Source organism: Toxorhynchites rutilus, chromosome 2 (genome assembly GCF_029784135.1).
Source record: "Toxorhynchites rutilus septentrionalis strain SRP chromosome 2, ASM2978413v1, whole genome shotgun sequence".
Lineage (NCBI taxonomy): Eukaryota > Metazoa > Arthropoda > Insecta > Diptera > Culicidae > Toxorhynchites > Toxorhynchites rutilus.
Window position 1 is genome coordinate 266,448,254 of NC_073745.1, and position 14,516 is coordinate 266,462,769.

General features: G+C 41.3%; 1 protein-coding gene across 23 annotated transcripts in view; it reads left to right on the forward strand.

Moving 5' to 3' along the window:
* Positions 1 to 14,516, forward strand: part of LOC129771037 (inositol 1,4,5-trisphosphate receptor) — a 117,375-nt gene that overhangs the window by 65,001 nt on the left and 37,858 nt on the right. For 21 of the 23 annotated variants that reach the window (XM_055774293.1, XM_055774299.1, XM_055774284.1 and 18 more), the window contains 4 exons: positions 954 to 2,858; positions 2,915 to 3,246; positions 3,306 to 3,601; positions 3,901 to 4,071. In XM_055774293.1, the coding sequence (XP_055630268.1) occupies positions 954 to 2,858; positions 2,915 to 3,246; positions 3,306 to 3,601; positions 3,901 to 4,071 (2,704 nt within the window). The remainder of the gene's footprint in view (positions 1 to 953; positions 2,859 to 2,914; positions 3,247 to 3,305; positions 3,602 to 3,900; positions 4,072 to 14,516) is intronic. The other 2 variants (XM_055774307.1, XM_055774308.1) reach the window with 1 other exon arrangement.

Consider the following 14,516-nt stretch of genomic DNA (forward strand, 5'->3'; position numbering starts at 1 on the left):
TGGTTTCATTTGGTTGATTAATTTCTGAGTAATGCAGAAATTTGTGTTTAATTTATATGGTAGCCCCCCCTTAGAGAGAGGGGTGGAGTGTCTAGCCACCATAGAAACATTTATTAGAAACACCTATTGCATAATTTGGTTTCATTTGCTTGATTAATTCTCGAGTAATGAAGACATTTGTGTTTCATTTGTATGATAAAGCCTCCCTCCCCTTAGAGAGGGGGGTGGAGTATCTAACCACCGTTGAAACATTTATTGCACCCTAAAACCCACATATGCCTAATTTGGTGTTATTTGCTTGATTCTTGAATTCTCGAGTAATGCAGAAATTTGTGTTTTATTTGTATGGCAGCCACCCCCCCACAATTTTATACATTTCATCTTTTGACCAGAATTTTGTAGGTATTGTAGTTTTAGAGTTAGAATTTTTGGTTCCAAACCAAGGTAAGCTCTTCTCCAGCATCTAATGTTTCTCAATGCACAGAACTCTCGTTTGTGGATGTCCAGAATACTCTGTATTACTCATGTAAACCTTGCATTAACACCTTTGGATGACATTGAATAAAGACCATATAGGATTGTCCCGAAGGTTCTCAAAGCTGATCCTACTGGAAGCTGATTCCGCTCTTGTGTGAAGAATGAAACGAATTAACGTGAAGCGAAAGGAATGTGCTCGAAGATGAAGAATTATTTTCTTCATCTAACATGAAGAGAGCACAGTAAGTTCATTATTAAGTGACGATTTGTCAATGAGAGTGACGTTGTAACCTTGTAAGAGTAACCTATAACGGTAAGGTGTTATCTCCTGTTCTGCTGATCTTGACTGAAGTTCTCATGTAACGCGTGGTAATTGCCAAAAAAAACAGCATTCGAACGCACATTACTGATAGTCATCTAATTTCTCTAAATCGTATAATGCCTTCATTTATTTCAATTTTCTCTCATTCATTTAGCACGCCGCAGAGATCGAGAAAAAGCAGAACGAATCGGAGAACAAAAAACTACTCGGCACGGTCGTCCAGTACGGTAGTGTTGTTCAACTGCTCCATCTCAAATCGAACAAATATGTGACCGTCAACATCCGTCTGCCGGCACTGCTGGAGAAGAACGCCATGCGGGTGTATCTGGACGCCAATGGGAATGAAGGATCGTGGTTCTACATCATGCCTTTCTACAAACTACGTTCGGCAGGAGATAACGTAGTTGTGAACGACAAAGTCATCATGAAGCCGGTTAATGCAAACCGCCAGAACCTTCACGTGGCGGCCAACTATGAGCTGCCAGACAACCCGGGTAGTAAGGAAGTTAACGTACTGAACTCGTCCTCGTCGTGGAAGATCACACTGTTCATGGAACATCGCGAGAATCAAGAGGATGTGCTGAAGGGAGGAGATGTCGTGCGCTTGTTTCATGCCGAACAGGAGAAGTTCCTAACGATGGACGAGTACAAGAAGCAGCAGCATGTTTTTCTGCGGACTACGGGGAGAACAAGTGCCACAGCTGCCACGAGCAGTAAAGCGCTTTGGGAGATAGAAGTGGTTCAGCACGATTCATGTCGAGGAGGCGCTGGCCATTGGAATTCATTGTTTCGATTCAAGCATCTAGCCACCGGTTATTATCTGGCAGCAGAAATTGATGATGACATATCACGTACGGAGAAATCGAGCAATTCTAGTCATCCACCTGGTGATTCCTTCCGGTTGGTCTCAGTGCCCCACTCGACCGACATCGCTTCGGTGTTTGAGTTGGATTCGACAACCATTACGCGTCCGGAAGGTCTCGTACCACAGAATAGCTACGTTCGAATGCGACACCTGTGTTCCAACACGTGGGTTCATGCCACTTCATCGCCCATAGATATCGATGAGGATAAACCGGTGATGTCGAAGGTTGGATGCTCAGCCATCAAGGAAGACAAAGAGGCTTTCCAGTTGATTCCTGTGTCGCCTGTTGAGGTGCGTGATTTGGATTTTGCCAATGACGCTTGCAAGTTGCTTCAAGCCATGAGCACTAAGCTGGAGAGCGGTACTATATCACCGAACGAGCGACGATCGTTGATAGCATTGCTACAGGACATAGTGTTCTTTATAGCCGGCCAAGAGAACGAACAGAACAAGAGCGAAGCACTTGATCTCACAATCAACAACCCTAATCGAGACCGTCAGAAGCTTCTTCGGGAGCAATATATTCTCAAGCAACTGTTCAAGATCCTCCAAGGGCCATTTCAAGAAACGAAGAACAGCGAAGGCCCTTTTCTGAAGATCGACGAACTGGGCGATCCCAAGAACATGCCGTATAAAAACATCTTCCGACTATGCTACCGGATATTGAAACTGAGTCAGCAGGACTACCGAAAGAACCAGGAATACATTGCGAAGCATTTTGGACTGATGCAGAAACAAATTGGTTATGATATTCTCGCGGAGGATACGATCACCGCTTTGCTGCACAACAATCGTAAGCTGCTGGAGAAACACATCACGGCGGCGGAGATCGAAACGTTTGTGGGTTTGGTTCGAAAAAATATGAACAGCTGGCAGTCTCGCTTCTTGGACTATCTTTCGGATCTTTGCGTTTCCAACAAGAAAGCCATCGCCGTAACGCAGGAGTTGATCTGCAAGAGTGTGCTCAGCGCAAAGAATGCCGATATTTTGATCGAAACCGACTTGCGAGAAGTTGATGATGACCGTTTGAGTTATGTGAGTGAACTGGAACGCGGTAATCATCAGTTTACGGAAATTCGAGAGGTAGATGAGTCTAACGAAGGGATGGAACTGGAAAGTGAGAAGAATGGTCAACCGAAAAAGCTGAATGAAAAGAAACGTTACGAGGTTGTGTTGATGTGGCAAAATCGTACGGTGAGTACTATTTTCATTATAATTTCTCGAGTAATAACAAATGTTCGTTTTTTCAGCAATCAAAATCTATGAGTCGATTAGCGCAGGGACTAAAAATTGGCCGAACCAATGATATCGCTATACTTGACTACTACAGGCATCAGTTGAATCTCTTCTCCAACATGTGTCTCAACCGTCAGTATTTGGCACTCAACAATCTGTCGCCCCATCTGGACATTGATCTGATTCTACGCTGTATGTCCGATAAAACTGTACCCTACGATCTGAGAGCATCGTTCTGTCGGTTGATGTTGCATCTACACGTCGATCGGGATCCGCAAGAGCCCGTAACACCGGTGAAATACGCCAGACTCTGGTCGGAGATTCCAACCGTGATGTCCATCAATGAGTATGTTCAACGAACCAATGATTCAGTGCAATAATTTAAACCAATGCTCCTCTTCACAGCTATGACATCGAGAAACAGGTCGACAGCAACAAGGAAGCTGTTCGGGCTCGGTTCAACAAGACGATCGCTTTCGTGGAGGATTATCTCTGCAATCATGTGGTTTCGAAAATGTGGTTTGCCGATCAAGATCAGAACAAGCTCACTTTCGAGGTGGTGAAACTTGCGCGGGATCTCATTTACTTCGGATTCTACAGCTTCAGTGATTTGCTGAGACTTACGAAAACCTTGCTCAACATATTGGATTGTGTTTCCAACAGCGATGCCGATGGGAGCCTCCCCACAGGACACATCGATTGTAAGTATGCCCACGCTTTTCATGAGGTACAGTTTCCTTGCCATTCCAGTATATTTTGTCGCTTTTCTCTTCGGGGTGGCTGATTGTAATTTGATTGACATTTTTTCTAGTCGCTTTTATTTAGAGGCAAAACGCTTTATGTTGGTTTTACCATTTTGGATAAATCCGGTCTGTTGTTTTGTGGTTTCTTGTCCGTGTTGGCGGCTGATTGATATTAGATTTTTGATGCTACGGTTATGTAGATTGAAGAAAAAACTGTTTCTTTCACGTTCACTCACACGCTTATTCTGGAAAAGCAGCAGCAGCAACAGGCACTGAAGTCCAAAACGAGGGAGCATCTCGGAAGGAAAATACAGGTGAAACCGTAGTGAAAAAATTAAATCGTTCCGCTTCGACCGTAGCTGTGCTGGCTGCGGTTGAAGTTAGCAAAGCAAATGATCGCTCTGACAGCCTCACGGAGGTGGCCGGTGGTAAGTGTTTTTTTGAGCAGCCAAACGAATGATGTGACTGTTCTGTTTTGTTCTACGTTACCAAAAATTGACTGAGTGACTTTTTGTTTGAAGTTTATGTTCAATTGTTAGTTTTTGGACACTTTGAAAATGTTTTTCTTGTCCTGTTACCCCGTATTCTTTGCTGAGAGTATACTTTTGTTGATGAACTTTTGTTCCCTGGAATGTGTTTCAACTATGATAATTATTACTGCACGTACCGTGAGTTTGATATATAAATAGTCCCTTCTGCTTCCAAAAAATACACGTCATTCTGTTATTTGTCTCTTTACAATGCCCGTTATTACAGTCGTTACAACTGAAACGAATATCATTGTCTTCTCTCTGTTTATAATCTTTACTTTTACATTTTTTGGTTGATATATAAGCTATGACAACAAGCTTCCGATTAATTCTTATATTTGTTACATCAAGAATATAATTTGGGATGATCTTGGTATTACCTTTTTTGATTAGGTTTATTAACACTATGATAAGAATAAAACATTAACTTTCATCCCAATGTAGTAGGCAGAGGGGTGAAGCATCTTATTTGTGAATAATTTCAACAATGGTTTGGCATTCATTCATGCATTTATTCATTCGTTGATCAGGCACTTATCCAAGGTTATTATCGCAACTATTACTTTTCCTTCCTTCCGTTGCATTTCTGACGCGGGAACGTAGCCACTTATATTTTTTTTGCCGTTTTTCCGGTTAGGAAGAAACGGGCTCACAGATGAATGATGTTGTTGACTGACTATCGCGAATTTTGAAGTTAACGGGCTGTACAGCTCGAATCAAAAAGTTTCCGGGAAAAAAATCAGTATCAAACGAAATTTCAATCATTCAAATAAATATATTGTCTCCTAATTTTTCTGTTGTTCTAAAAAACTGTAATACATAAATAATTGAAACAAAAGTCACAGGAGGGTTGTGTACGAGACACGACCGCATAGTTGACGTAGGATTCCGTTAGGCTATCTGTTGATTTCGGATATGTTTGAAGAATTACATCGTTAAACTCTTTGATAATGATTGGGTGGCCCTGAAAAGGGCAATTTTGTTTGGTTGTTGGGTATTGTTTGTTCACTCCACCAGTGTATACCGAGTGATGATGACAGAAGTATGGTAAACAGTCGTTGGATGGTGCGTATCAGATAGAAGATGCCGAAGTGGAATGAGATATGATGAAAACCGCCCTTTGTGAGCCTAGACGAGATGACTCCTGTGTTATGTATGGATGAAATAAAGAAAAAAACTCACCAATGTAATAGAAGATACCGAACACAATTATCATTTTTTCTCATCAGTAAATATGTTTCTTTTATATAGAGAAAACATATTTGAAATGGAAAAGGTAGTTTTGTTTTAAAATTTTTACTTTCTGAGTGTTTATGCAACCCAATGCGAATTACTATAGGTAGAGCATATGGGAAATCACTTTTTCGAATATTTCTTCACTTTTCCAATTTTTTTCTCGACGCATGAATTTTCCTTGGGTGAAAATGAACACAAAAAAACAGACAGCTCAAACCGAACGACTCGTTCTCGAGCAGGAACACGCCTTGATTTTTATTTATGAAAATTGAAATAATTCGTTTCATATATCAAGTCATTTTCAACACAACTGCTACCATATACAATTTTAAAATTACACTTGTGCTAGTTACACAATACACAATCGGTGATTGATATGAAATTTGCTAGAATTAATCGTAACACTCATCCTACTAGCAATATAAAAATGCCCCCGACTATATCTGCAATGCCGATTTCCCTCGGGCACCTTGGCTTTGATGTCTCTGTTAGGGAACATATTTCGGTGGGAACAAAAGCTCTTCGTACTTTGATGTATTTGCAATGTCGAGTTCCCCCAGGCAGCTTGGTTTTGATGTCTCTGTTAGGGAATACATTTCGGTAGGAACAAAAGTTCCTTCTACTTTCATGTGTTTGCAATGCCGGTATCCCCCAGGCAGCTTGGTTTTGATGTCTCTGTTAGGGAACCGCCGCATGTGTCGTTAATTACGACCAATTAGAAGTGGATATTTCCGTTAGGAAAGGGGTTCAGATTTTTCAATTGTTCGATAGTTAGTTTCATGACATATATTATTTTATTCAATATAAAAAATTGTTATGGAGTGCCGAAATCGATTGACGCAAAAATTTCATCAATCCATCATTGAATGACTGAGCAATAAGCGTTTGAAATTGGACAATTTTCACGATGTGCTCGATTTTCGATTTTCAATTTGTACCCCGATATGTTCCCGAAATCCTACGTCAAAAATCTTACATTTATAAAGGGTGTTTTAGAGGCATTTATAGACAGAGGATCTTTAAACTGAAATAATACGCAATAGTCAGACAATGTTAGCTAAAAGGTTATTCAAGGAATAGCCTTGGTGTTTGTTTGCTGCGTTCATTGAATTCCCGACCCGACGTAATTCTGTGATTCTGGTCCAACTTATCCTCATACTCCACTTGTAAAACCGCCACCTTTCGCCATTTTTTTTTAATCCAAAATATATATTTTTATTAAGGCTCATATGGCGTCAACCTGACGGGGCCGGGAGTTCAATATTTCGACAATGTTTGCCTTATAACTATGTTAGTAATATGTATCCGATTACTCGCGGTTGGCTCGAGGTTAGTATTACAAGTGTTTTCGTAATTGTGATGTTGCTGTCTCCAATGCTCTGTACCTGTGCCCGAAACGGGATACTTCCTATTGGGATGCAGCTGACCATTAATCAGCAACGCCCCCCTAGTCTGTACCCCATATCTAGCGTGGTGCATCTTCTCGACTCGAGGAATCCAGGATAGTATGGTCACTAGCCGGCGCAAACATCAGCTAGTGTAGAGTTGTCATGAGCGGTACAACCTTTGGCTCTTGTTGAATGATCAGTGGACTGCACAACCTTTGGCCCGTGTATCTGTAAAGAGTGTGTGTATGTATTGCCGCGACTAAGTAAAAGTTTATAGATCGGATAGGAGGGATATGAAACAGGGACACAACGAAGGAAACATCATTAAACGTTGACATCGGCGTTTCTGAGGACGGGTATAGATGAAGCAGTAGATCAGGATCACGGCTACCTAAGATATCCCGGACGGAGACGGGGATATCGCCATTGGTAGAAACATATTTTTCGGATGACTGAATCATCACATGAAGCACTCAATCTTCTTTAGTGATGGACACCATTCCTCTTCTGACCCACCCACTTTGCTTTTCTTTGTCTACAACTAAGATTGCGACGTCGATCTTCGATGGATTCGCTTCTTGGAACCATTTGGTACGTCTAGCAATTGTTGGTAAATACTCTCGCACCCATCTCGCTCAAAACCATCGATCCGTCATCTGTTGGGCGAAGTTCATTTAACAAATTATATTTAACGGTCCAAAATATTCCAGTCCTATGGAAGTAAATTACCGAGATTACCAACGTAACGATGAATTTAAGATAACACACGATCCCATTTATTGAATCGATCAGAATCCACGATTAGTAAACCCTACATGGACTCAGTTCATTCAGCGTTGCTATGGGCTGCATCGATGGTAGCGCGGGCCATTATGTTTCGGGTGGACATTAAAAAACAGCCATCGGATCCAACGAGTATCGGGAGAGAAATACATGGGATTCACTTTTCGTCTTCAGCTTATTCACCATAAGCACCTCAACCTAAAGTTGTCTTCGACCGCTTTTTGTTTGAATAAGGAAAACTAGAAGTGGGTTAACCGCAAGGTGGACGTAGGAATAACGTTGACTTAGCAATAAATAAGTAACAATCATATAAATCTTACACTTTTCATTTTTCGAATAAAGTGATTATCATACCACTTTGTTTAGCCGGAAAAGAATTATTAACACTCAAAGGGGGAATCGATTCCTCTTCGGAAATACCCAGCGCAAATAGTACCCACTCCCCAAGCCCCGACGATTGGAATCATCGTTGATCCGGGGCAGGATTATTAACCCTTGAGAAGGAATGGATTCGCTCCTCGGAATTACACAGTAAAAATAAGACCACCTTCCCAACAATTCCAACTTTCCAATCCGATCGTTTGCAGCATTCGTAAACAAATAATTTTATAACGCTGCTTCCATAAATGTGATTTCTTTGATATGTTATATAATATCCACTTCGAAAATATCCACTACACCATACACCGTGTTTTTCACTATCAAATTCATAGTCAATGGCACCCATCGGTATCGAATTGCAATCGATACCTCGGTTTTCGCCAAATGCTCCGTTAGATCCGACCGCAGAGGAGAAATGGAATTAAAAAAAGACAAACGGGAGAAAGAGATGTTGGAGGTTGAAAGGGGATTGGCAGAAAACTTCTGCATTTTATCTTTCGAATTATGTGATTATCATACCACTTCGTTTTGCCAAAAAAAGATTAATAATGCTCAAAGGAGGAATCAAGTCCTTCGACAGGGACGAATGACCTTTGGGTTAAAGTCCCTTGAAAAACACGAACCGAAGAACCAAGTCCTCCGAGGAAATACCCAGCGCAAATTAGAATCGACTATCGATTGCGGCATTCGTACACAAATAATTTTATAACGCAGCTTTCACCAAAGTGATTTCTTCGATATGATGAAATATCCACTACAATATGTCATATATTTCGTATTCATTATTGATTCCATAGTCAATGACACCCATCGGTATCGAATTATCATCGATATTACGATTTTCGCTAAATGCTCCTTTCAGTTCGGCCTGCAAAAACTTTTCTGGACTCTAATCTATCAAATTTGGTGTCCCTGAAAAGGGCCGTTTATTATATGCTAAGTTGATAGCACGCTCTCCTCGGATACGACGGGCCAGCTGGATGTCCTTGGGCATTATGTGACGCGTTTTGCGTGGATAGCACACAAATCGGCATCTTCGAATAGGCCTCCTGCAGTGCCATAACCGCGGAACTTTGGAAGCGCAAGTCGGTTTTGAAGTCCTGGGCAATTCAACGAACCAAACGCTGCAAAGGTAACTTGCGGATCAGCTTTCTGCTTGATCCCAATGAAACGATTTCTCACGGTGCGAAAGTAGAGGTAGAAATGAACGAAAGCAAAGGAAGGTCATGTTTTATACCCATCAGTTCGGTTCAACTGCAGAAAAGAAATAAAACTGGAAAAGAAGACCATAATGCATAGACGTCTGAGTGCAACCGTCCTCATCTCACATCGCCGCATCAACTGAATGGATTTCCAGAGCGTATGCGAGTTTATATACGGTTTCAATAACCTGTTTTTTAAAGCCTGTAATTTTAAAGCTATTGAAACAAGATTTCAGGTTAATTTTTAACAATCGTGGACATTTTGTCTTTCGAATGAAATGATTATCATACCACTCCGTTCAGCCGGAAAAGAGGTATTAACGTTCAAAACCTTGCAGTCCAGCGTCACTCTCTCGTTTTCGAAACTTTGAGCTTACACACCGGTACAGAAATGAAAGACGTAGTCCTACGTCAAAACAAAAGTAGCGAATGCCGCAATCCTCTTTATTCGGAACGAAACTCGACATTTTTAATACGCTGAACAATTGAATTCCATTGTTTTTTTGCAGAATGGCACTAACATATTTTTGAAGTTCAATCACAAATGAAATAAAATGACATACACTGAAGTCGCTTTTTAGGTATTTACGCGGATTTCGGAATTTACGCGGTTTTTTACACGGCACGTATCAATCGCGTGAAAAGTGACTCCAGTGTAAACTGAGTTTATGTGCTAGTTGAGATAACTTTTCACGAAATAAGTTTGCATTGTATCACTGATTGGTAACTGAGAAATATAAGGAGAAACAGATATCATGATTGTAGCATGCAAAAAAAATCAGTTAATCAATTGTTTGAATATGGGTTGCATTTTAAACTAATAATTCACTGTTTGTTAGATTTTTACACGGATTTTGATATTTACACGGTTTTTTCAAGTGGCCAAAATACTTGAAAAAACCGCGTAAATACGTTTACGTATCCCCCGCGTAAAAAGCTACTCCAGTGTATTTACCTTAGATCGATTTTTCTTTTCTTACACACTCTCAGTGTTATTTTTCTCCTGCAAACACTTCCGAATTCGATACGATTAGTGCGCTGTGCGTGTGGTGCCTACCCAAGCAGCAACGTGCTACACTGTCTTCGAGTTTAAACAGTGGTAGACATTCGTTTTGCCGCACCCTATTTTTCCTCAATATTTTTAAAAATAAGTCAATTTATTGTACAGTTTTGCTCATAAAAGACGATTATTGTTTATTTCCATCGAATTCGTTCTAAAAAAAAGTATTAATTCACTTTTTGTTTTCTAAGTAATTCAAATATGTGGAATCAGAGTGGACATTCGTTTAGCCGCATCATAAAATTTCAATAAAAGATAATTTGTGCGGCGAATTTCGAGTCCAGTCGGTAGCTAATACTTAGTATGTCCACCTCCATTTCGGATCACTTTGAAAACTCGATTTGGCATCGAGTCAGAACGCTTTTAAAGTGTTGCCATATTGATTATAGCCCAACATTCCTGAATTACTGCCTTGAGACTGGAAATGTTGTCAAATTGTCATCCGTTTGCATAGACCATCTCAGCCAAGATTCTCCATAGGTTCTCTATTGGATTGCAATCGACTGCCAGCAGGTCTTTCGAGAAGCGGAATGCCTTCGATTGCTTGGAAACGTGGATCTATGCATAAAGGGTGTGTCACATCAAATTGCATCACGGAAAAAACGCTGTAGAAATTTAATTTTTAGGAATTATATCTTCAGCTTACGCTTATAATCAGATAAGAGTGTATAGATCACGTTGGCCATGCTTCACTGTCAATTTTTCGTAAATTTGGAAAAATGTCGTCGAACGAAAAAGAGCGTAGTGAATTAATCCTGTGCACTCATTTCGAGAATCCGGAGTTGTCACATCGGGACATCGGTAAGATGCTGGGAATCGTCCAATTCACGGTCAGCAAAGTACTAAAACGATACTTCGAGAACCTAACCATCGACCGGAAGGTGAAGAACGGCAAAAATGGATGCTCCGTCAGTGAAAAGATCACAAGCGCGTAGTTAAGCAGTTTAGACGTGATCCGTGAAATTCGGTCCGGGATGTCGCCAATAAGCTGAATTTGTCAAGTTCATTCGTCCAGCGGACCAAGCAGCGGGAGGGCCTGCGTACATACAAGGTTCAGAAGGCTCCTAACCGCGACGAAAGGCAAAACATGGTGGGGAAGACGCGAGCCCGGAAGCTGTACACCGAAATGCTGACGAAGCCGCATTGCCTGGTAATGGACGACGAAACCTACGTCAAAGCGGACTTTCGTCAGCTGCCGGGCCTGTTGTTCTTCTCCGCAGAGGACAAATTCAGCGTTCCGGAGGAGATTCGCAAGCAGAAACTATCCAAGTTTGCCAAAAAGTACATGGTGTGGCAAGCGATCTGCTCTTGCGGAAAGCGGAGCGCCCCCTTCGTGATGACCGGCACGGTAAAAGGGCAGGTTTACCTTAAGGAGTGCCTACAGAAGCGCTTACTACCACTATTGAAGCAGCACGAGGGCCCGACCATCTTCTGGCCGAATCTCGCTTCGTGCCACTATTCAAAGGACGTGTTGGAGTGGTACGAAGCCAACGGGATCCCCTTCGTGCCAAAGGAAATGAACCCGCCCAACGCGCCGGAGTCGCCCAATAGAGAAATATTGGGCGATTATGAAGCAGGCCCTCCGGAAGAACCCAAAAGTTGTCAAATCGGAGGCGGACTTCAAGAGAAAATGGATTTCAGTTCAAAAAAAAATACAACCTGACGTTGTACAGAACCTTATGGACGGGGTAAAGAGGAAAGTGCGAGCATACGGGCTTGGGCTCGATGTATGAATAAAAAGAAAATGCCAAAAGTTGTTTAATAGTTTTTATTTTACTGTCTAAAATTTTCAAAAGGATCGATCTACTGGTCGAATTTCTACAGCGTTTTTTCCGTGATGCAATTTGATGTGACACACCCTTTAATCCTGCTGAAAAAACGACATCCTCGGTAGCGTTATTCTCAATATGGCCAATCAAAACGCCCTCCAGTAATTGAAGATACTTTTCGGAGTTCATTCGGGTGAAAATGGAACAAATGAGAAGCTTGCTGTGATAGGAAATGGCTCCCCACACTGTCAAACTTCCACCCCCAAAGTTTCGCTTCGATCTCACGACATGCCGTTGACTTAAATTGTACCAATAACAACTGTAACAGTCCGGACCATCCAAATTGAATTTTTGTCGCCGGAAAATACAATATTTTTCCATTCTAGTTTCCATTCCATGTATTGGCGAAAATGAGACGGTTCTGCTTATGGGTGGCGGTCAGTTTCGGCTTCCCTTGAGGTTTCTTCCACATGATGTTTGGTGACTCATCAAAACGCGAGCAAAATGCCTCTTCATTACAGGAACAACCGATTCTGCCTTAATGTATGAGCAAAACATCGTTTCCTGGTTGCTTCGTGTCTTTTTCGACCTTTAAGACGCAAAGTAACTTTGGTGTTCCCATTTGTTGGTCGATATATCCCATATTTCTGTCACTATTAAAAGAAATTCCGTACCACTTTCTCAGATAGACTAATTTTTGTTACGATCGAGCGATTAGAAAACTTTTGTTCACTGAATATCTTTATTATTTTCCGCCCCTCTTCCGTCAATAGAATACCTTTTGTCATTCCTTCAAATTCTACGTAAATCTCTAATCTGACCAACTTCTTACGCTTCACATCTTGTAAATTGAACATTCCAAGTATTTTTTCAAAAAACACAGATAGAGGCTTGGCGATTATGCGAAAACTCGATTTTTATGACTATTCACTCACGAGACGCGACACGGAACTAGGACACAACACTTATAATCCTTACAAACATTAAAAGGGGTTAAAATTACCTTTTTCGTCGACCGGTTTCGGGCTCGATGTTGCCCATCTACTGGACGGTGTCCGGCTGGTTACGATGGAGCACTAACACATATTCATACGGTTATCAGTACTTGTCGAAGATATATTTTGCTGAATTATCAGCTTCGTCAGATGGAAGAGTTGAGATGATATTGGTGCATCTTCTTCATCCATAAGTGGGGAATCGCTGGTTGAGATGTACATTAATTCCCATGCATTCAACTGTGAGGCTTTTCGTATATTTCTAATAATTTTTGCCTTCTCCCAGTCTACGCACTGGGCTTGAGTTAAAGCATGTGCTGCCACACTTGATTCGTTGGCTCGTTCACTATCCACCGCATTCTTATGTTCACGTAGGCGGATTTTGAATTTCCGACGAGTTTGACCGATGTATACACTAGTGCAGTCTTTACAGGGAATCTGATAGATCCCTGATTTTTTATCCGGTGGAATTCTATCTTTCAGGTTGCACAAAAGGTCTTTCAGGGTGCTCCCACTTTTGTACACCACATGGAATCCGTGTTTCCGGAGTGTAGACTGGACTGCGTTGGTTATTTTGGGATAGTACTGTAGGCTGATCCTTTTGTGTTGTTCCTTCTCAGGCTCTAATGTGGTGTTGTTTTTTCTCCATTTCTTCTTCTCGTGTTTCCGAAGGATTTTCTCCACAAAACATCTCTCGTACCCATTCAGCTCTGCAGCATGGTAGATTCTATTTTTCTCCGCTATGTAATCATCTCTCTCCATTGGTATATTGAGGAGACGATACACCATGGAGTGGAAGGCTGCTTGTTTTTGTGCGCCGAAGTGATTAGAGTCACATATATAGTTATATATCTATCCGTAGACTTTGGTTTACGGTATATCCCAAACTTTAGCCGATTATCTTCCTTCCGGGTAATGTACAGGTCCAGAAAAGGAAGTGTACCGTCTTTTTCTTTTTCGACGGTAAACTTAATCGTGCTATGTCGGGAATTCAACAACTCCAACGTCTGCTTCAAGTAGCGTTCTTTCACAACTGCGAAGATGTCATCTACGTAGCGTCTCCACATTCGAGGGAAGAATTTTTCTTTCGCCAACTCTGTTTCAAAATCTTTCATGAAAACCTCCGCCAAGAGTGGCGATAGCTTGCTGCCCATACTGAGACCGAACGTTTGCTTGTAGAACTTCCCCCTGAACGATTTTTATGCCCTGCGGCTAATCGTATGCCCCGGGAAAAACGACGTTTGAATGTTTATATCCACCGATGCCGCCTTGTGTGTGTGTGATTGTGACGCACGTCCTTTCAATGAAAGTGACTTAAATATACTATCACTACAGCAAATAAGTATCCCGATAAAAAGAACATTCCTAGTTGTTTTGTAAGTGTTTCAAGTTTTTTTTCAAGTGCGGCTAAACGAATGTCTATCACTGTATAAATATTATATGTCCTCCTCTACTCTGATTAGCAATAGTTTCAAGTTCTTTTTCGGACATGCTGCTATAGAGATCCATTATTCAAAAGCAGAGTTTTT